At 43.4% G+C, this 24,459-nt stretch overlaps 1 protein-coding gene across 1 annotated transcript in view; it reads right to left on the reverse strand.

Annotated features, from left to right (window-relative positions):
• Cpsf100 (cleavage and polyadenylation specificity factor subunit 2) overlaps positions 1–22,362 on the reverse strand; it is a 59,195-nt gene extending 36,833 nt beyond the window's left edge. The window contains exons 1-6 of the mRNA XM_075675371.1: positions 22,045–22,362; positions 21,107–21,372; positions 14,373–14,618; positions 7,085–7,173; positions 2,587–2,685; positions 910–1,032 (exon numbers count right to left, since the gene is read on the reverse strand). Coding sequence (XP_075531486.1) covers positions 910–1,032; positions 2,587–2,685; positions 7,085–7,173; positions 14,373–14,618; positions 21,107–21,372; positions 22,045–22,193 — 972 coding nt within the window. The 5' untranslated portion in view covers positions 22,194–22,362. The remainder of the gene's footprint in view (positions 1–909; positions 1,033–2,586; positions 2,686–7,084; positions 7,174–14,372; positions 14,619–21,106; positions 21,373–22,044) is intronic.
• Between the last annotated feature and the right edge of the window lie 2,097 nt (positions 22,363–24,459).

A 24,459-nucleotide genomic window follows, 5' to 3' on the forward strand; every position in this document is an offset into this window, starting at 1 on the left:
ACGACCTGGGGTTCTTTAACGTGCACCTAAATCTAAGTACATAAGGTCAATTTTACCTCAGCATTTGTGTTCCCATGCTACCAGCATTTCATCAGCATTGGCTTCAGCACCCATGGGCCTGCCGGGGATCGCGCCTGCTGCTAATCCATTTTAGTTAGCTACAGCTAAAGCTATAATTGTTGTTCACAAGGAAAAAGGAAGCTTCAAAGGTTGTTTTTAGGGAGTTTCAAGTTTTAATCGGTGACTCTCTCTAATTTGTTGGGTTTTCCTTTGTCATAAATTTTCTTCTTTCAAATTCTGTACACAAGCCACATTCTTTACCAGAAAGCAACACAGCTGTGAGTATGCGTGTTACCTTGCCTGTGCCACCTTGGTTCTAACCTGTCCTTTGTTGCATTGCAAAGCAGTGAGTGAAGCCATGACCTTACAGCAACTAGTTCTCCTTGCAGCATTACAATCGAGCCTTATTATTATGACATCGCACCTGACACAAAAATACCTTTGTTACATCTAATATTCATTTAAGCATCCATTTGTCACATGCTGATATTAGCAAGAAGCATTAGATTTACTGTGGTATAACTGATAATTCTTTATTTCCCTGGTTGTTATACTCAGGTTTCACTGAACAGCAATAGGGTGTAAGGTGCGCAATAACCAGACAAAGACAACCCAACCAGACAAAGAAAAGGCTACAGCAGGAAAATGCGTGCTAACCAGAAGTCTCATATTTAACAGGGATAGGCGGGCTAGTTGGTGGTCGATATTGGAATGCATCATGTAACCGCACAAAAACAAGGGACATAGAAGGAACACACAAGACAGGCGTGGCTGTCTTGTGTGTTCCTTCTTTGTCCCTTGTTTTTGTGCAGTTACATGATGCATTCCAATACCCAGAAGTCCACTGACCTTTGGCTCGGGGACCCTGGCGAGTTCTGCCATGCCGTGGCAAAGTTGGAGGTGTCGGAACTGGAAGGGGTTGTTGCGCGCACCTTCGAAGGAGCGCATCACCTTGTCGCTCATCCACTCCACCTGGGGGCAGCCGCGAGCCAGGTGAGCGCAAAGCAGTGCGCTGCAATATCTCATTCCAAGAACGGGCCATTTTTTCTCATCTGTAAACATGCTTCTCTGCATTGCACATATGCCCAACTAACGGCAGTGCTGGTCAAGGCTCAAACGAAGATCAAGTTGTAGCTGCAACATGCTGGAGCTTGTCTCTATGGGATATTTTCAGCACGAGAGTCGTGACTATATTTTCCATGTAATAACACAAGCAAACTGTTCTAGTGTGTGCCAACTGCCAAATATGACAAATAACTCTATACTAGCTTGACAAACTGCCTCGCAGGTAAGCTAGCTTTACAACTATGAAAAGGCTCCGTCTTGCTAAAACCACGCTCAATATCTGCAATAACTAGTAAAAATCCTTTGTGAAGGATTTAAACGAGAAAGATAAAAAATATAGTAAATAAGAATTTTAAGGCTTTAAGGCGTAAATAATTTGATAGCCCCAAGTGATGCCCCAAGTAAAAGATAACACATATCTGTAGCACTTGTTTATTTTGATGGCAATGTGCTTGTTGAATACCTTTGGAAAAATGCTCCTAACGTTACAATGCCCACTCTGTTGAGAATGTTGTATCAAATCATTTCATGTTAATGCTTATGTGAATTATTAAAGAGAAGTATGGGCAAATTGATGCTTCCATTTTGCTAAGGCAGAAAAATCTATAAAATACTAATCTTAAAGAATAACCTAGAGTCTGCTAAATATTTTTGTGAATCTGCAAAAAAAGATAGGTTGACAATACCATGACGTAAAATCTGCTATATGCTAAAAGTGCATTTATGGTACTAGACAAGCCACAAATTTGTTCGAACAGAAACTTCATGAAAACAGCCAAATTGATGAACAGCCCTCGTGTGGTATAAGAAACTCCTTCAACACATCATGGTTATGACAGGTGTCTTGCGATGCGCTGCTACAATAAATTGTCCTGTAAAACAGCAAGGCTGGTTGCTTATATGCCTTGATGCAACAATACACAATCAAGGACAACAAACTTAATAAGGGTAGGAGGTTAAAAAAAAAAAAAATTCTGCATGGTGAACCAACTGGCTCAAAGAAATGCTTTGTTACCAGCAGGCATCACCAGAACTGACGTGGTACTGTTAGCCATCAGCATTCATTTAGTGCCGTTGTGCGCAGCTATCGCCATTCATATAAAAAAAATATCAGAATCAAATCAGTGAGTTGGTAGCTTACCATTGTATAAAAGAAGCTATATGATAGGAGCGCAGGACAAAAAGAATCAGAAAACGTAGGCACTGTACAGGGCCTGTGTGTTGTACGGCTCCTTCAATTCCTGTTCCTTTCGCGCTGTTTGTTTTCTACGACGAAAAACATCAGATCAAATCAAATTTGCTCTGCCTGAAACGCAGGGTTGGTAAGGTTTCCTTAATCCGTACCTTCATGACATGGCCTCTACGATTACACACATTGCTGGGAAGCAGCGCTAATTTAGGTGGGTCACTTCTCGGATGTCACGCGAAAGAGACAGCTTCAGCGAAGTCTTCCCCACTCACCTGTGACTTGGCAAACTCAACCACATTGTAGCTGACATTGTTCAGGAGGGCCAGAGAGTAGGCCATCAGGCCAGAATCCTGGTTGCGCCAGAGCTGTTCCTGTGAGGTGTGCACACAACAAGTCGATTCGTTGGAATCCTGAACTGGAATGTGAGAACTAAGTAAACTAAACTTCAAGATCTAACATGACATACAATTTTAAAGGTCTTTAAGGTAATAAGTGAAAATTAAGCTAACATATTTCTCCCGTACACTGTACATTGTTTTAGTGATGATTAATTTTTAGGGGATGGTATGGTCACACTTGCATAATGTTATCTGCCATTGTGATTGTGAATGGTGCTGGCTAACACTCTCAGCGCTAGATCTAGCAGGCACACACAAATACCGAAGAAAGTGGGAATTGAGCTATGGCCACAACCTTACCTCAAGTGGTAGAATATCACCCCCACATTGTGGAAAGCGCGAGTTTAGCCCCAACCAGCAGCAAATTGTGTTGTCCTGTCGTCTTTCTTGTGTCTGTCTTTTTGCGCTAAACAAAGTATTCATGTGTTTTTCTCCACTTTCATTGCCATTTTCATTATTAGCCCAGTTAAATTAAAGATAACAGTCAATGTCCCCTATGCTTTCCCTAGCATCATTGTCTGTTAGCTTCACTGAGTTTTAACTAACAAAAAATCAGTCCCTCCGTTGCCATTTTCTTTGTGCTCATAATGACAACAGTGACATCTAACTGAAGGAATGAGCACCCACTAGTGAACTATGCTGCATAGCTACCAACATGTGAAACTTTTTATACAGTAGAATCCGCTTAAACAAAAGTCAAAGGAGCAGAAGAAAGTGTTCCATTTATCCAAAGTTTCTTTGAAGCGAATGACACTAACAACAAGAACAATTATTTTATGAAAAGCATCAAGTGTTTTAGGTTTTCTGCATTGAACAAAATGATGTTATGATGCTTTGCTTCGAATATCACCACTCACGCATAAGCCATTAACGCCATATTAGATGCAACCTCTGCTGCCTTCTATGTCAGCATCCGGCAACTGATAGAAAAAGTGTCACTCCACGGACAGCTGAACTGCACGAACGATACCTTTTCAGTTTGTTCACGGCAAGATGTACGCATCCACATGCACTCCTCCGAAAATCTGCCGTTTCAGGCAGCTTTTATTTTCTTTTGTCTTTCATTATCCCTGACAATGAGGATTTCAGAATCCAAAATTTTGCCACATTTCTCGTCTTCCATGATGTCCATTTTTATAGCCACTGTTGGCACTTTGTGCTATTAATTTTGACTGGCGCTATTAAGAGGCACGGAACATGAAAACTAAGCAATGTGAAGGCCGCATAGCAGCAGCTGTCGCCACACTACTGCAAGTGCCTGATGGAACTGAATCTTCAGCGTTTAGCATCTCCATTTTACATGGTTGTCAGACCCCGTTTTGAATGCAGTATGAATGCCCACGAAGTACTTGGTTGTTTGGGTTCCAGTTTTGTTTAACTGGAGTTCTCTCTCTCTCTCTCTCTCTCTCTCTCTCTCTCTCTCTCTCTCTCTCACACACACACACACACACACACACACACACACACACACACACACACACACACACACACACACACACACACACACACACACACACACACACACACACACACACACACACACACACACACACACACACACACACACACACACACACATTCCGTTTAAGCAAAGTTTGTTAACATACTGCCTGGAGGCAGCCAACCAAAATTGGTATGCTCAGCGAGTTTCGTTTATACAGAGTTCACTGTATTCCTAAATGTCCCACAGACATGGCAAGGGTTGGAGAGAGGGAATAGGATGCATTTTAACAAGTTTCATGAGAGAACACACGCTTTTGTAGGGTACATGCCTACTTTATTAATGATGATTTACTACGAGGACTATTCTTTTTTTCAAGGTCTGATTGGTCACGAAATGAAAACCACAGGGAAAATCAAAACTGTTTCATTTGGAACAGTTAGACACACTTTCCAGCTACATCTCTACATAGTCGCCGCTCCAATTGAGACATCCATCGTAGCATGGTACCAACTTTTCTATACCCTCGTCATAGAAGACAGCCGTCTGTGCATTCAACCAATGCTGTACGCTGGTCTGCAGCTGGTTGTCCGAGCCATACTCCTGTCCTCCTAATCAGTGTGTGTGAGCAAGAGCAAAGAGGTGGTACTCAGAGGGAGCCAAGTCCGGGCTGTACAGTGGGTGATCAAACACTTCCCATCAAAAACGCTGCAGGAGCTTCTTTGTTGCAGCTGCACTGTGCAGCCGCGCATTGTCATGAAGAAGGACAATGTCTGATGACAACACTCCTCTTCGCTTGTTCTGAATTTCCTTTCGTAGGCATTCAAGAGTCACGCTGCATGAGGCTGCAGTGATGGTCATGCCACGTTTCATGAATTCCACCAAGAGAACACCATTGCTGTCCTAGAACACAGTAGCCATACACTTTCTGCTGGAGAAGGTTCGCCTGAGCTTCTTTGCTTTCGAGGAATCAGAATGCATCCACTGTTTGGATTGCCCTTTTGTTTCTTCAGTTTCAAAACCGACCCATGTCTAGTCCCCTGTGACGATTTTCTTCAAAAAATCTCCTCCTTCATCATGGTAGCAATGGAGAAATGTTAAGGCTGCACCCATTCACTGTGTTTTGTGATGTTCAGTCAGCATCTTGGGAACCCACCTCGCACAGAGTTCGCAGTGCTGGAGTCTCTCACTCACGATGGTATAAGAGCTGACCAGGAAATTTTGGGAAATGAATCATTCGAACAGAAATTGTGAACCGATTATTTTTTCTAATTGCCTGATCCACTCGCTGAACAAGATCATTGGTTGACACTTGTTTCCTTCCCTGCCTGCCTGCATCTCCCCCCATGAACGTCTGTGCGTCCTGCTTCAAGGTTCCTGCACCATTGCCGCATTTTGCTGTCACTCATGAAAGTTGTACCGTACACATTACTCATTTGTCAATGAATTTTGGGTGCGTTGCACCCATCAGCATGCAGAAATTGAATGACAGCACACACTTCACACTTAGCGGGAGACTATTGTTCAATGCATGTTTACGTGCTCACTGCGCACTCAGAATTGACACCTGCGACCTCACGCAATCGATGGGCGTACTAGAGACATTGTGCAACACATCTGCACACAGCATCATCGGATTTTCACTGTGGTTTTCTTTTCGCGACTGATCAAACCTCGAAAAGAAAAAAAAAATGTATTATACATTGCGCAAAAGCAGCGGCAAACTTTGTAAAGCAGCGTTGAAGAGCAACACATTGCTTTTAGATCACAGCAACTTCGCTGTTGTTGACATGGCCTGCTTCAGGAACTTTTCTGAATAAACTAGTTCGAAGAAAGTACCCCTATGGTATATGGCGCCCTACTCTACCACAAGAGGGCGGCACAGGTACCATCCCAACTTCTCTTTTGTATATGCACTGTTTTGCGATCTTGCGCAGCATCTTTGACCACCTTTAAAACTTCTTTAGCAAACAGAATTCATTTTGCATAAAACTTGATGCAACACTTGTGAAATTGTAGAATGTGCCAAAATTTGTAAACCTTTAGAAAAATTTGGTAGAGTTGGCAGTTATGGCTATGTGACATGGATGTAGTGCTTGTGGAAGGCATGGCATGTTCTTCGTCAAATCCACTTCTGCTAACTTTACTAGTCAATGTGCAATAAAAATATAACACATCAAAAAGAAGTTTACCAATGCAACCCTACAAAGCACCAGTGTTATGCAAGTAAAAAGTATTTAAATTGTATAGTTCATAAAACATTCTTGCTGTTTACCCTAGTGAGAGCCTAACCAGACAAATGCATGAACTATGAATGCATAACTCAAGTGCCAAGCTGGAAATGTGGAAAAAATAACAAAAATAAGATAAAAGCACCAGATAAGTATTTGGATTAAATACACATAATATCCTGTGCAGTTTAAGCATGCTCTTTCAATGGTACTGTTTACCAATAAGATTAAATAAATCAACTTTAGCTTGATTAAACATTAAATTAATTAAATTGCAATATATGAGCCAAACCCAAGATATGACTATGAGACATGGCGTAGTGGGGGACTTCGGATTAATTTTGATGGGCTGGGGTTAACATGCACTTGAATATAGCAAGTGTATGAGCGTTTTTGAATTTTGCCCGCACTGAAATGTGACAACTACAGCTGGGATCGAACCCGTGACACCGAGTTTAGCAGCACGACGCCATAGCCACCTATCTGCCATGGTGGGTTTTAAGCTCAGTGCGAGCATGATTACGGTATTCATCTAAATGGACCAAGATTGATACTCAGAAGTCTGAGTTCATTACCTATGCCCCAAGGACTTATAAGTGTTAAACAACGAAAATGATAAGCACAGTCTACTACAGTGACATTGTTTAAGTGCGCAAATGTTAGCTTCAAGCTTGAATGAGCATAAGCAGACTTGTCGTACCAGCATGTGGGCCAGTTCGAGGACACGGCCAGCGGTGTCGACGGCCACTAGAACATTGCCACTGTTCCGCAGGGTTTGGAGAATGTTGGCTGCAAGGAACATACCAGAAATGATAAGAGTCCCAACACTGTAATGCTTCAGCAGTCCAGGTCATTTTGCCAGATAGACAAGTAAATAAATCAACTTGAACACATACATTTGAGCATCATTACAATGAAGGTGCATTTGACACAAGACTGTCTTCATAACCAATATTCATTGTAAGCATACATGCTAAAATATTTTAGGCTAAATAAATTTGTAATATTATATTTGCTTCATTATATCTGATATGTCATTATATTAACTGATTCCTTATACTGCATTTACTTGAATCTAAGCAGACATTAAAAAACAATGTGCAAAAGTAGAAGGTCAGCTGAGATTCGAGGATGCGATTTGGCTGCAACTACCAGATGCTTAATGTCATCTCGGGCCCACAGAATCGCAGTGGGCAAATTGGCGACTGGCGTGTACGATTATGTTTCTTCGTTTTCTCAAAGTGTGTCAATCTGAGTGGTTGCGTCTGCAAGCATTTCACTGTTACCTTGTTCTTGTGAAGAGCCCATGCTCGAGGGGGAATAGAACCCACCAAGTGACCCCACTACACTGTGGCCTTTAAGCAAAAGGTCGTTTCGCAAGCAGAGAAAACATCAAACCTCCAAGTCAAGCGCAAGTTCAGCGTAGATGAAAAGAATGTGCGCCGATGGTGGAACAAATAGAATGAGCTCTTAAACTGTGCTGCAATGTGGATGGCATTCACCGGACCACAGAAAGGTCGCCACTACAAAGTGGAAAAAAACAAACAATACGAACTTCATCAGGACACAGAGAAGCGTGCATGCCTACAATGATGGAGATTGCAGGTGAAGGCAAGGGGGGTTGAAAATGTTCGAGGCGTTGCATGAACCCAGTTCACGGCCAGCAGGAGCTGGGTCTTGCCATCTTTGAAGCGTTTCGTATGCAGCCTTTGATGATGGACTTCAGCATACCAAAGGCTTTCTAGCGAATTCAATGAGAAGCTCATCGTATTCAAGTGCTATGTAATCAACGAAGGACTGGAGAAGAGCTACCAATTGGGTCAAATTGGGAATGCTGATCAGATGCCAGTCTACTTTGATATGTTGTGGTGTTCAAGGTTAAAAAAAAGGTGCCAAGGAAGCTCATGTCTGAAGTGCAGGCTATGAAAAGCAACAAATAATGACAATGTTGAATTGTGCTGCTGACAGGTGGAAGCTGCTGCCATACATTGTTTTTAGGTGCAAGACTCCTTTAACCGGAGAAGTGCTCCTGAAGAATGTTGTCGTGCATGTTCTAGAGAACAGGTTGAGGAGTAGCACAATCGTGGAAGACTGGGCCAAGATAGTTTGGCAATGCCATGCTGGGGCCCTGTTGCATAAGGAGTCACTCCTGGTTCCTGACTCCTACTGTGGTCACTTTACTGATGTCGTAAGACTGTGCTTTTGTGATGCGGTATGGACATCATGATTATATTGCGGCTGCTCGACGTCAACATTCAAAGACAGGCTTTAGAAACATTATACTGACTGACTGACATTGCAAGAGCATCAGTTCACTTCAACTGGATGCATCAAGCGTGCTTTGCTGAGCCAGCTGGTGAACTGGATCGTTGTGACATGAGACGAAATTATGGCAGAAATGATTGTGCGCGTATTCCGAAAGTGTAGTACTTCTAATGTGCTGGATGCAAGTAAGGACGATTCACTGCGAGAAGGAACAAGCGACAAAGAGGACAGTAATGTCCCGGATGCTGCTTACGCCACTGAATAAACGTCGGACGTGCCTACGAGTATGCTTGCGTAATATGATGCATGCTCTTTTCTCAGTCAAGTATCTTTTTTTGTCACTCTGCTTACATTCGAGTTTTTTAATTCTCTGGCCTTGCAAATTTCGAGGGTCGGCTTAGGTTCAACTAAATATGTTATTTGCTGATATAGGTGAAATAAATTATGTATATATCATATAACTTTTGCAATATGATCTAACATTATGTGCCTGATTTTGTGTTGAATCTTGTCATAATTTCACGATGGTGGCAAAATTTTTCCGGTAAAATCTGTTTAGCCACTGGACGTTTGCACTTTGCGAGAAAGCCAGCCTTTTAATAGCAAGGGGCACGGATTTGTGGACAGCAAGATGTGCTGTTTCACAACCCCACCCCTAATAATGAGCTTATTGCTTGACAGAAGACGCAATAAGTGATGGCTAGCACAGGGTCAAATGCCTGAGTTTATGGGCATTTGATGTATAATAAGGGTTGGCGAGAACAGACAGCTCGTGGGAATTACTCAATTTTCCAAGTTAATATGAGCCAAATATACAATATTTTAGTATAACGGCTTATAGACTCTTTTATTATTTTTTTGCCATATTTGTGAAGTTCCAACATGTTAAGATAACCCGACTTGCTAATAAATGCACGTTTGTGCGTATCACTATTTGATATTCGAAGCTATGTATTGCATTCAATATGGATTTGAAAATTTTGACATTTGTACACCCCTAGCACTGTACACAGAGAGAGAGAGAGCTCTTTATTAGAAAAACAGAGAATTTTGCCGGCTCGTATATAACCGCTGGCATGCTACTCTGTATAGGGATGGGGAATGGGATTAAAAGATTCCAGAAGAGACTGGGAGAAAAAGAGGACAAAAATAAATATGGAATGTCCGAGTGGACCTGATACTAATATCTACAGGTGACATGGCGGGTAAATTTAGGCTTTTGTATATAAGGTGTGCAATTTTTAAAGCTTTCCTACTAGACCAATTTCCGACAGGTATTTGAACAATAAATCCAAAACCCGTCGCTGTATTGAAGTGCCGGGCATTGGACCTAGGATGCTCGGTAACGCTAACGGTTGTTGGCAAATCGTATCCATTTGTTGCTCAAGAAATTGTCTCTCGTCGCGGTACGTGGGGCATTCTAATAATATGTGCTCAATTGTCTCTAAGTTGCGACAGTTATCACAGTATGGGTTAGTAGTAAGCCCTATGCGGTACAGATAATTGTTCGTGTATGCCACGTTCAGTCGAAGACGATTGTACAATGTCTCTAAGCGTCGAGGAAGTGTTCGTGAATTTTTCGGTCTCATTTCTGGGTCATTGTAACGCAGGAAGTTATCTTGGTGAAGCGGCAGATTCCAGATGTGGTCTTTTTCTTGATAGGCATATTTTTTTGCCATGTTTGAAGCGTCGGCGTTCGTAAAAAATGTTGTTTTGAACTTGCGTTATTGGAGTCCATTTCTGGCAGCTTCATCCGCTCTTTCATTTCCTGAAATGCCGGCATGGCCAGGTATCCACTGGAACTTTATGCAAAGCACTGTACACAAACCTTCATGCAAACGCACCACGCAGGCCTCTTTGTAATCATTGCCCCAGACTCATTGCTCTCCGTGAACAGTGATATACACCAGTTCCCTTCCATAAAGTGACACTGATGTATTACTGTACTTGCGTGAAGATTTGTGTACACTTTTGATCTCTGCATTTCAAAAAGAGTTCGTACTCAGCACTTGTCCTGTCTATGTGTGTATTACTGTTGTCATCATCTGGTTCATACAAGGTTCTTCCTATTAACAGTTATGCACCAATTAGTCCAGTAATATGTTCTTGTTAATCACAAGCCCCGTCCTTCGTACCACTGTATGTAGTTGGTGAGAAGGCATATAGCCCCCTGATGACATAGGCAATTGGAGATTTACCTATTTATCTAGATGTTAAAAGGCTTGGATTAGAAGATTAGCTGATGAAAGTCGAAGGAACAAAATCTGAACAGGCTGGACCACAGAAATGCAGGCCTAATATGTGCAAGTGATGGGAAATTACCAAGTCATCTTATAAATGAGGAAAAAAATTCTCAACTTCACATTACACAGTCCCAATATGAAAAGGTTTGTTGGCAGCCACAAATCTGCTGTAAGAATTATAGTATATTTATATCCCATACCTATCTGACATGTGCACCTATTGCTCGTTTATGCTGTGTGAGCTTTATCATAACTTTTTGTTATGTTTGTATGGCTGTTGAGGATCCTCCTTTAATAATGCCTTCTGAGCAAATGCAGCAATCTGAATGATTTTTTTCTTAATTTGAAATTTCATCATGCTGCATAAAATAGTTTTGTTATAATGTACAGGTTGGTCAACTCTTAGAGGGAACATGCAAGCACATGGCTCACCCTCCGCGCAGCGCCATGTATGAGAAGCACCAAAAAGCAAGCGCATGCACGAAATGACCCCATCGCTTCGCCTCTGTGTGGCTGGGTGACCACACATCTTGCGCTGTAGTTGCAATGAATGCAATCTAAAGGAGCAAAGATGCATTTCACTTGCCAGGCAACTGGATGATAAGAGCACAGAAATGATCGAGCTTTCAAAACATTATAGGCGACATGAACAGGGTGTCTACCAAGTTGACATTTTCAAATTCCCTGAGTTTTCCAGGTTTTCCCTGAGTGCCTTTGCAAAATTCCCTGAGTGACGCAGAACTATGTTTTATGTCGAGATGGGCTGAAACCATGTCGCCCAATGCTGTCACTCTCTAGAAAGCATGTGAAAAAAAAACCCCGACTTTATCTAGTTTAATACTATGGAGTAGTGTTTATTTTATTCAAAAAGAGAATAGAAGGGAGAGGTTAGTAAAATGCACAGCAAATAAAATGTTTTCGAAAAAAAAAAACTGCAAATTGAGTCGGACATTCTCAAATACGAATAAAAAGGAGATGCATAAAGAAGCAAATATTTTAGAATATGAGCTATTTCTATCAACTGATAGCAAGCTTAGTGGTATGAGGCCCGAACTTTGTCACAATTGAGATTCTCTCTCAACAGCTTGTAAGTCAATCTCAACTGTCCTGACATACTCTCAGCCAGCACACGATGCCTCAGTGTTGTGTTTCACTGCTTTAAAGAGTTTATTTTGGTTTGGATGAGGGACAACTGCATCTTGGCATCAGCCAACACTTTGTTTTTTGAGCTCAAGCGCCTTCAAAACGGTGACAGCATCCTTCCTTTCCTGTTCATTTCTCAATGCGTAGGTCGTTTCTGTTCTCATCCTCCTTCCGCCGCTCGTTTGCCCCACGGACCATTTGAAGCATCTTTTTGGTCAGTTGTACAGTCAACGTCGGATTTTTGAACTCCCTAGGGCCCAAGAAAACATCTGAAAAATCGGCCAGTTGGAAAAGAATGCATGTCTTTTACTGTCCTTAAAGGACTCAAACCGCCACGGGCACATTCGAAAAAGCTCTGAAGGCCTGTCGGTACACATATTAGTCATATCAGTGCTCGGACTGTGACAGGAGATACCGGGTGCACGTGCGTATAAATTAAGGAATACATACTGTGTCCCGTGGCAATAGCCCCTCCACAGTCTTGTTATGCTTCACCGCAATACTTCTGCGTAGCTTCACGAAGTAACATTTCTGTACAGAGGCGAAGCTGACTTTTGGGAACCGGCATTATGCAATGTACCGTTTCTTCCGAGCTTCGAAGCCAATCGTGAGGGCCACAAATGTGGAGTCGGTGCCATTGCTGACAGCGGCGAATTCATTCAATGAAAAACACTGCACCCAATATCAAGAAGCTTAACAGCGAACGTCGAGCAGCTAGGCCTAGCGATGCCGCAGGATCTGCATGCGAAAGCGCCGGTTCGAGGCGGCGAGGTAATCAAAACGACTGCAGTGGTGGCTTTGATTGATGCTGTTTCGGACCGGCGGTCCCGGCAAAAAACTCAACAAAATCGTATGGCAAAGGGTTCTTGCATCTGAAATTTCAGACGTTCTGATACATTGACTATATGGGGTACGTGGAGGTACCGCGAAGCCGTCCGAAAAGTCGGTCGTTTACTGTACACTGGCAACTCCTCCAGCCAACGATGTGGCATCAAAGACGATTCGTTACGGTTCCTGTCTGTTACTCAAGCCAGCGTTACCCCGACTTTCGTTCCCTTTCAATAAAATTACAGCTAATTTTCCGTGATAGAAGCACAAATTCACTGAGTTTTCCCTGAGTTCTTCCAGACTACTCAATATCCTTGAGAATTCCCGGTTGGTAGATACCCTTATAAAGCAATGTTTTTCTGGAGGAGGCTTAGCATTCAGACGTTATCACACGACAGATTGAAACACATTCACTTCATGGATGGATCATGGCAACTGACTCAACGAAACGAGTGACACCACAGTTTGTTTACGGCCCTGTGGCGCATGGCATGTTTCAGTGATGTCTGCCTACAACGTGCTCAGTCTGTCGAGTTGCTGGAAGATACGAAATGCTGTGTAAAGCTGCCATTGGCACATCAGGAAATGTAAACATGTGTATAGTTATTCAGAAGTATCGCTGTTTTCTTCCAAAGTGATAGTGAGGGAGTGAGACGAACATATATAAGCAAATACATAGATAATAATTTGCAGTTACCGACGGTGTTGTGAATGTGTTTCCATCCGCGGAATGCTCGCGCGAGACGCAGCACGGCAATGTTATTTGGCTTGTCCTAAAATACCATTCTCCGAAACATAGTTCTGCCCCTGATTATTCACATTCTATGCCACGGTAGTAGAAGTGAGTGTACTTGTATGCTTTCTATGTCTCACGGGTAGCAGTGCACAGAATTAAATGCTTCTCTTTGAGGCAGATCCTGCTGATGTGTGATTGCATGGCAGCACGGCACTGCACAAGCAAAGCGGCAAGTTGGTAGCAGATGATGCACAGCATGCGCCGCACCGGCGCCGTTTCACGCATGCACTTGGTTTTCGTCGCTTCCCGTACATAGTGCTGCACTGAGCATGAGCCACGCATTCGGGTGTTCCCTCTAACAGTGGGCCGACCTGTACATATAGAAGAGCTGGTTTGCTTCGATGAAGTCTAGCAGTGATCTATGGTGTTGTGTTGGCCATAGGTCTACAGATTGTAGTCAAGTGGGTGGCTTGGATATAGCCCAAATTTTGACCGTTATAGTGGTGCCTTGATGAGCACAGTCCAGGAGAACTCTACAAGAGGCGCGGTGCATCTGCAAGAGCAAATGAGCAAGGACACACGGGACAAGTTGTGTGGAAGGCTGGCCGACGGTTCGGAACCCATAGCAAATTTGATTAACCTACTTCTCTATTATATGCATGCTGATCTATTAGCCCACAGACGTGCATTATGCTTACTGCACACAAAATATACATTGTACGACCGACACCTCAACAATAGTGAAATCTGGAGAAATAGAAAGCGGTGCTTACTCATGAGCTGCTCGTCACGCGTCCTTCGGCGTGCCTGTGCATAGTTTGCATTGTAGCAGTCCGTGATGAGCAGAGATGGCCGGCTGATGGTCTCGAGGGCACAGCCATTAAGATGCCGCTCCTTCTTGTGGTTGAAGTCCACCGCGTACACAATGTCCTCTTCACCATCCTTGACTATGCGCCACACTGTGCCCCCGATCATGTGACCAGCTGGAAGCGGAGTGATGGAGAGGCCCTGGCCTTTACCTGCAAACAAGTCAGAGACCGGCGTTTCCCAGAGTACAGTCTATCTGCCATGGTCACTCAGTCGCTATGGTATTGTATGAGCACATGGTAGCAGGTTCGATCATGCGCTGTGGTGGCTGCATTCTAATGGAAATGGAATGCGTAAGTGATAATGTACATTGGGTGCCTGCTGAAGAACTCATGGTGGTCAAAATTAATCTACAGCTTTACACTATGATGCCTCTTACAGTGGCTGCTGCTTTAGGACATTAAACACTAGCCATCAACCACTACACCAATCAACTATTATGTTAATAAAAGTGTGGCATGCAGACACCCATGGTTCCCTAGAGTAGATTTGGAACAGCAGTGTCTGCTTCTGATGCAATTTTGGGAGCAGTAAAATCTTGGTTTTGGACCAGAATATTTTTAGTTTCGAGCAAATTAACAGGGTAAAAAGGACACTTTGGGAGCTGCAAATTTTAAATTTAGAGCAGCTTATTTGGAGCAGTACCACTTCAAATCTGGAGTGGCTCAATGAAGTAAGTCATCACAATTTTTACTCTAGTCCTTAATTTTGCCAATAGCTCCTGCAGTTACAGATCCAAAGACATCTACGTTCCACTCTGCAATGTTTACCAGGTACAGTGAAGTCCTTGTACAGTTGAAACTCGATTTAACGACGTGGTGACCATGCTTGAATTATTTCGTTAAATTGGGAAGTTCCGAAAAACGAGTAAGAGATTTTTTGGTCCTTCGAAATCTAAAATTGTAGCATAGCGACACCCAAAAGCTACTGCGGCATTGCATTTGCTGCTGAACCATGGCTGCGTGTGCAAAAAGTCCGCGTGGGCGGCCCAACTACCGGCTCCCCTAGCGCCATCTCATAAGAATGCTTCGCAGCTGTCGAGTCTGTTGTTCTGTGCATGGGCGTGGCATGCAGTCTCGCCAAAATAAAGCTAGGGCCGTGACTAGGGTGCCCAGATGTTTTAACGTGCTAGCGTTAGAGTGCACGCTCTAAGAAAAACCCGTCTGTGTCAAAATTAGAAAATAATCCCAATATTTTTTTTACTCATTCATTTCTGAAAAAGCTTCATTAAATCGGGTTTAATGCAAGCTAGTTTCGTTCATTCGGGTCGATGACAACATGGAACCTTATGAGTACATGCTAGGGAATAGAAATTTCTTTGTTAGATCGGGAACTTCGTAAGACAGGGTTTCGTTAGATTGAGTTATAACTGTAATTCTAATTCCCATGGTTCAAAATAACGGACGATTCGAACAGCATTTTGGGACCTGTTACGGGGCAAGATACTTCGATCCCATTTAGACTCTTCTATTTAATTCTTCCAAGAATTAAAACCACAGTGTGCACAGCGCAACTGCAGACAAGCGCAACTGCAGACAAAGGACAGAAAAGCACAATGGAGACAAGCACTGACACCGTGGGTTGTTTAAAAAAGTTTCTTAAACCAAGATATTTTTTACCATTAGTAATGGTTTTGTCAGTTTGCAAGCATGCTGTTCTCCTATGAATGCGGCTGACGTAAAATGCATTCACATGTTGACGCATGCGTTACTAACTAGGGCCAACACTCGCCATGCATGATTAACCCAGCCATACTTCCAGTGAGAGTTCTTTTGCACATAAGCTATCTTGACCAGTACAAACATGACCATGCACTTTGCTGCTTCGTTTGCTTTTCCATGTTAAATATCTTATTTCTATGGCTTAATGACATAGACATAATGGCCTGTGGGGCCTCTACCGTGAGTGCATTTAACATGGTGGCGATGGGGTAACTTGTTGATTGCAGTCTAGCTTTGTATCAAAGGGACTCCCATTATACCAACCCCTTTATGGTCCCCTTGGCTTTAGTAGCTAGAGCACAAGGTGAGAAAATATTAGTATTTGACAAAAATGGTAACATTGTTACAATATGGATGCTTCAAATTAATGTAAATCAAATATCCTTAGACTCAAACATGAATTGTGCGCTGCTACAGTGTTCCTAGCAAGTGACAGGGAGCCTAATCGAAGTTTTCGCATTTACATTTTACAATGCGTATTTGCACTGCTGTAAGTGAAACAACTGCACAGAAATGAAATAGACACACTGAATGGGTTTTAACAGGTGTGTGCTGACGCCGAGTGAACGAGCAAGCAAAGCAAGTTAGGTCTACAGGCCCCGATGGAAGGTATGAACTTGCACATGCGTTGGCGTCTTGGGGGATAAGTACAAAGGTATGCCACTCATAAAACACGAACGCAGGCTCGCAGGTGTACTAATATGGTTGTGCATTACTGCACGTGAATGGGCAGGCTCGAACCGACCAGCAAAGTGCGGTACGTAATGACTCCCGATATCCTGAGGATCAAGTAAACAAAACATAGGCTATCTACCTTGAGTTCTATCACTTCCCTCTTTTTGCCTTGAATCAGGCTGCCCTAAGTGGTCGCACTCAAGTGTTTTGGAGCATCTTGGACACAATATGAGGCATTGTTATGGTTTTTGCGCAGCCTGGCTCGGCAAGTCACAAATGTAGTACTTAGGCACAACTGGTGCTGCTGTGCCACTTGTGCTAGAGATTAAAAAATATGCCTGCAAACCCTGCTGTAATTCCATCCAGCTAACAAGCATAGAAGGAACAAAATAGTTTGCTCCACTAGTAAAGTCCCTCATAACACCTGTGTTGCTTTGGCACATGGAACACATCAACCAATCACTAGATCAAAAAACTAATATTTTAATCAATAAAAGCGTGGTTGTGGATACCAGAGAGCTCGAAGGGGTCTATAGGAACTGCTGTAATTTCATGTACCTGATAAGCATTAAAAGAACAAAATAACTACCGTATTTGCTTGAAGATTGGTCAAACATGTATACAGGTCACCCTCTATATTGGACTTGCAGAGAAATGAAAATAGGTAATCCAAATAAAGGCAGACCCACATCTTTTTACAAAAACAAGAAAACTTATATGACACTCGCTTATTTACTATAAGCTCAGCTACTAAATCTTGCTAGCCATGTCACAAGCTACATCCTTGTCCTAAGTGCCAGAGTAGTTGTCCTCGTCGGAGGCTTTGCCAACGTCCCAGGCACCCCAAACAACATGATCCTCGGAGCTGTTGAGTACACTGCGTCTGCAGCATTTCCTAAAGCCAGTCTAGACAATCTCCAGATTGTCTTTACAGTGGGTGTGAAGGAGGCACTCCATTCGCATGGAACTTTTGGTAGATTGGTTCATGAGTATAGGTCGAAATCCTTTGGTCACGAATATAGGTGGATAGCTCATTCTGGGTATCATTTTTGAAAGAATAAAAAAAGTTTGACATATTTTCGAATAAGTATGGCAGGCGTCACACAAAACTGACAAATCTGTGCATGTGAAGGTTCCTTGTTTATGTAAGTGCAGATCAAATCAAAAAGATGTAAAACGAGTTTGGTGCTTTAATGTTGGATTGGATTGTACACTTGTGAATAGAGGCAGATAAAGAACCAGTTTTCTGGAAGCAACATCATTTTTCTCCAGTGACTGCAAAGTGCGAGTAACATTCATAGCGCTGAAATGTTATTGTAGTAGCTGAACACTTTGTTTCTTATGGCTCAAGGAGTAATGTACAGAGTTATGTGCATGCTTTTATTTTTAAAGATTGCATAGACTGTATTAGGGACGCAGCTGCAGTGAAGCATGTGAAATGTCTAGTGCATGCTCCAGGGGGTGTGCTGGCAATGGGGTAAAAATGATGTAGCTAAATGCACAAGTTCATTTATTCACATATTAGAAAGCTTACTTTATGTTACAGGTAGTCGGGGTGGGTCTTACGGTTTAATTTTGCCATCATCCTCGCTGCCTATCCATAGTGGGTCCATTTATTTTGCAGAGAGTGTCGGGGCACTAAGGTAAAGAAATGATCCTCCTACTAGTGCCACTGGAGTTCGCCGCCCTTGTACGTACATGGTAGGGGCTCCTGCACTTGTGCTCCCAACGGAGATGGACACATTCTGCTCTCATCAAAGGGGTCGGACATCCCTCTGGCTTGCTGCCCGAGTTTCTTCATGCCATTTCTGGACTGTGTGTGTTCAATGCAGGGGCACCATAACCCTGATATGATATAACCCTGATGAAATGATAAATTATACCTTTTATGACTCAGTGAGTTCTCCCAAATGCAACCAGTCCTGCTCGAATCGACAAATGCACTGCCTAGGTACGCCTCTCCGAACGCCAAGCAAACAGCTAAATTTAGCTTCGATTATGTCATGTGTGGCATGACAACTGCACGATCTGTGCAAGCAACACATTCATGATTGAGTAATTGCTTCTTTCGTCTATACAATGACATCAAATTAAGATGTATGGGTAGCACAGCTGCAAAGCTATCAGTGATGATATATTCATTATCCGTATATTATTCTGTTCTGCAAACTCTACTAATAACTCTCCCCTGCTATTCCTAGAACATATGCCATATTCCCCCACTGACTTGTCTCCAGCCTGCTTCTTGACTACCCTGGCATTGAAGAGCCCATCAGTATAGTGTATTTTGCTTTGACTTTAGCCATCGCCGATTCAACGTCTTCATAGAAGCTTTCGACTTCCTGGTCATCATGACTGGACGTAGGGGCGTAGACCTGTACGACCTTCAATTTGCACCTCTTATTAAGTTTCACAACAAGACCTGCCACCCTCTCGTTAATGCTATAGAATTCCTGTATGTTACCAGCTATATCCTTATTAATCAGGAATCTGACTCCTCGTCTCTCCGCTAAGCCCTGGTAGCACAGGATGTGCCCGCTTTTTAGCACTGTATATGCTTCTTTTGTCCTCCTAACTTCACTGAGCCCTATTATATCCCATTTACTGCACTCTAATTCCTCCAATAGCGCTGCTAGACTCGCCTCACTAGATAACATTCTAACATTAAACGTTGCCAGGTTCAGATTCCAATGGCGGCGTGTCCGGATCCAGATTCTTAGCACCCTCTGCTGCATCACAGGTCTGACTGCTGCCGTGGTCAGTTGCTTCGGAGCTGCTGGGGACTGAGGGCCGGGGTTTGATTGTTGTATTTATATAGGAGGTTGTGGCCAAGTACTGCACCAGGGTGGCCAATCCTGCTCTGGTGAGAGAGTGCGTTACCGGTTCTGGTCACCGGGATCAGGCCACTCTCCAGGCCCGTTTATGCAATTTTATCAATATTCAGATTTTTTTTTAATCCGGTGGAAAATTGCATGGCACCGGGATGCGAACCACGGTCCCCTTGCACGCAAGGTGGATGCTCTACCTCTACGCCACCGCTGCACCACTGATAATATATTTCCATTTAATTCCACATTTTTGCATGAAATAAGTGCAAGCCATTACTAAACAGGGGACTGGCACTCGGCCACACGGTCTGTTTCGGCACTTCATTGGTGTTATTTACGCATGTTCCACTTGCATTCTGCCTGCTCTGCTGGTGTAACCGTTGCGCAACTCAATTAATTCCACACTTTCTGTTAATCATGCGGTCATGTAAAAAAAAAAGCATTTGTTAACTATTAATGTGCACCCTACTTCACCGCTTGTTTATGCATCACCTTTTTTTTTCTTCTGTGAAGTCCAAAACAGAAACTAAGTTCAGTAGACGAGTTATGTATGCTACTGTGAGTGATAGCACAATGGCATGATCACCACAGTAAAATGCATGTAGTAATAGCTGCCAGCAAATCAGTGCTACGACTTCCTGTGTCTAGTGGCTGCCATGTGCCATATGATCGTCATGTAATGCTGTACTTTCGGTTTCCTTAACAAAGAATAAGTTTTGATTGAAGAAAAGATTATGTCTTCCTAATGGGACCAGGACCGCATAATAAAGGGACATCTCAGGCAGATAAAGGTGGTCACACAGTCATGAAGTGACAGCCATGCAATATAATGCGAGTTCTTACTTTTTTTTTTCTACTGCCGAGTGATCTTCACGTACCTCATTCATGTTTCGTGGTATCACATAGTGTACGGAATCACCAACACATCCAGACAACAAATTGCAAAAGAGCTACACCCATGCATTGCTGTGACCATTTCAATTGTTTAAAATGATGCCAAGTGCTTTTTGTGATGTAGTTGAAATGTGAAAGACACACACACAAAATATACACGATTGTGGTGAACCGTGGGTGCGACGATACACATCACGTGCTTGACACGTGCAATTACTAGTCTTATTGCAGTGCAAATCCTAATGCTTCTCTTGAATATAAGAAATTGCATTTTAGCATTTAAAACTGTGCTTCAGCCATGGAACAAAGTGCCTTTAGCAAATATGCATGCTGCACGAGTGCGTATAAACACACAGTGGCTAGCAGAGAATGCGACATGCCGTTCGAATTACACGTGGTTCAGTCAGTGTCTGCCAAGCATGAACTCCACTCAATCTTGTGGCCCACATCTAAACACACAGTTGCGTCTGTGGACCATGAGGTTGTGGTAGCATGCAGCGTAAATGTGTAATGTGACCTCACCTTTCAGATTGACTGTTTGGCTGTACTTGAGTTGAATGATTTTGTCGAAGGCAGCGTCGACATCGTCGAGGGTAAAAAGAGTAAAGTCCTCCATGTTATGGCGTGACTGGAACAGGTCGTACATGAACATCTGGCCCATCTTGTAAACGGGGACAGTTGCATAGATGGGGCACTTGAGCTCACACTGCCCCACCAAGTATGGCAGTGCCCCCAGGTGTCCACAGTCAGGAAATGAAAGAAGTACTGCATCCACCTGGCTTGCATGCCTGCATAGAGAAATGATGTGAGCACCATATTTCGAATCCTTCATAATGTAAAAGATGAAGGAAGTCCATACAAATGCTACACATGATAGCAAATATAAGGTGGGCATTACTATATAAATTTCCCAACATAACCGCTTAATAATAGTGATAATGGCAAGCATCGCATTTAAATTCTGCATCCATGCTGATGTTTTTAATTCGAGCATTTGATGACACGGAAACTACTCATACTGAAGTGTTCCTTCCGCTGTTCCCGAAGGTTTTATTTATTTATGTTGAAAAAAGGATCTATCATGGCGAGCAAAAAATAAAGTGTGCTAAGGCATTACTGGAGAAAAGTGCGCACACATGTGAACTTAAAGATAATCGTGCACCCAAGCGATATGAAAACATCACACAATGCTGGGGCCGCGCCATGAGTAAGTAACACCTGTTGCGAGATGTGCACAATGATCTCTACGTTGGCCCTTCCCTACAAGTGTACACAAGTTCATAAAATGCCCAAAAATAATGTCTAGAAATGCCTAGAGTCTAGGCATGACACGACTACTGTAAAATCACAAAATTAAGGAACGTTTAGAAGAAACGCTTCAAAGACAAGTTGGCTACGAAAACAAATGGTTGTCATAAGAACGCCGACTAGCACTTGTACACGGTTTCACGCTCACTCACTTTTTCATTTCTTTGACAGCTTGCAAGCTGAAGAACTCATCCCAGCCACAGTCGAGCAAAAACTTAAATTCGTCCACTTGCAGGAGGTAGCACTGCGGCGATTCATCTTGAACGCCCGAAATGGCGTGCAGTTTGATAATGGAAGTCATACCGAAAAAAAAAAACGATGAGGCGCTCTGCCGCGAGCACCTATGAACACATACACCTGTGCAGTCAAAATATGCACATTTGGGAGCGCACACAAGTTTAGAAAGACCGACGCCGCGGAACAAATGCCGGCCTCACGTCTGCCATGTTTAGCGCGTTGGCATGGATTGGATTGTCTGCAACATGTCTTTCTCCTGTACTGTCAAGCCACTTCAAGCCATTGCCACGGCCGCTCAATGGAAACGCACTTGGTGCGGCCCGTCGCGTCGCGCCGTTTTTACTGGGCGAGGGCATGATGCGAGAGTTTACAGTTTCCGCCGTCGGGGCGCCACTGCTCCGGGATGCTTTGCAGGAGGAAGAGCGCCCGAGCGCCGCAGAGCCATGGGTCTCACGCGTCGTAGCGGGTTTCTTTATGATATACGACTGCCCTACTGGATCTGCGCACGTGTGTGGTCGTGTACGGTGTGAACAGACGTTAGCACAGACGGTGCCATGCCGCGCAACTGCTGTGTGCCGCTGTGCAGCACCAACGCAAGGAAAGATCCGACGATCCGATATCATGAATTTCCGTGCGATCCTCAACGGCGGGCAGCATGATTGAAGAACATGGTTTCGCCATGTTTGGCGAAAACGGCCGTTAAACTTCGCATTCCGGATGGTGAAACTTGTCTTGCCAGCTGCCATCTCACCTGCAGAAGCTCTTGAGTGAGCTTGAATTCATCACTATGTGGAGTGAGCTAGTAGCTGACATAGAGTTAGCACCGATTGCATACCTGGCCGGCTACGTTGCACGTGCATGTGAGGAAAAGGTACAGTTGTTTAACAAGTTTAAAAAATAGGATTAGGCGTGCATTCTCTTGTCCTTTGTTTAAACGACTAATTCACACACACACACACACACACACACACACACACACACACACACACATATATATATATATATATATATATATATATGGTTGATTTCATTACGAATATCATAGATTATGTTCTTTTAGTACCATTTTTGAAGCTAAATGGTTATGCTCGTCTTCAGGTGGCTTGTAATTCCTGAAAACTCCTTTTTCAAGCAGTGAGGCCAGCTGAAGCAATTTATAGATTGATCCGCAACGTTGATGATGGATGGCTAAGGTATCCAACAATACAAGCAGTTGGCCTGTGTAAGCTTGTATGCACCTTCGTCACCAAGGTCATGAAGTGCTCAGACGTGAGACGAACCAGCAGGCTATGCAACACCTTGATGTCAGCACTACTTCCTCATTTCACACAATGTCTTGTGAAAAAGAGGATCGCAACCACGCTGAGGACCTCTGCAGAGTATTTTTGAGCAAGCTCATAAGACCATGAGCAAGCTCATAAGACCACGGTTGCGCTTTAAAACCACGGCGCTGCAAGTTTGCTTTCCTTTCCTTCCCTCTTCTCCGCCCTTAAACTGGCTCTCTTAACTACAACACGCAGAGACAAAGAAACAGCACGCGCATGCGATCGCATAGATGAGATGAATACATATATATAGAAAAGCATCAGTCATAGCTCTCGAAGTATAATATAATATAATATAGAATAGCTCTCGAAGATAGCTATTCCGGCGGCTAGCTTCCCACGCTATGCGTGCCGTCCTCGCACCTGTTAAAGCTTTTCCTAGACGCTAGAACTATACTATTCCTACGCAACCTTGAGCGATCGGAAAGCGCGTTTTCCACGCCTGGCCGGCGGAGAGGGGAGGCTTCGTTCCGGCCGCGAAGCTCTCCACATCCCCGTGAGGAGCCTGGTGGTGGTCTCGCGCTGACGATGCCCTCTCGGTGAGCGCATATTTCCCCCCTCATCTTTTAAGAGATTCAATACATACAAGCATTTGTCTCGCAAACCAGATTTATTTCAAGGGAATTTTCCACGTCTCAATTATTTCTCTCGTCGTATTCGAGTGCTCATTGACGTGTTATAGTTTGTTAACGAAGCTTCCCCTCAAGTCTAAATATTGTAAGGCAGTTTGTCGTGTGCGTATCATGGCCACGCATGCTTATATCGCCTTTCCGTTTCTCTACCACGGTTGCGCCTTAAAACCACGGCGCTGCAAGTTTGTTTTCTTTTCCTTCCCTCTTCTCCGCCCTTAAACTGGCTCTCTTAACTACTACACGCAGAGGCAAGAAACAGCGCGCGCTTTAGATCCTATAGATGAGATGAATATTTACAATTATTATTAGGGTTATAATTATATTCGAGTGCTGATTGCCGTGTTATAGTTTGTTAACGAAGCTTCCCCTCAAT

This window comes from Dermacentor variabilis, chromosome 11 (genome assembly GCF_050947875.1).
Source record: "Dermacentor variabilis isolate Ectoservices chromosome 11, ASM5094787v1, whole genome shotgun sequence".
Classification (NCBI taxonomy): Eukaryota; Metazoa; Arthropoda; class Arachnida; order Ixodida; family Ixodidae; genus Dermacentor; species Dermacentor variabilis.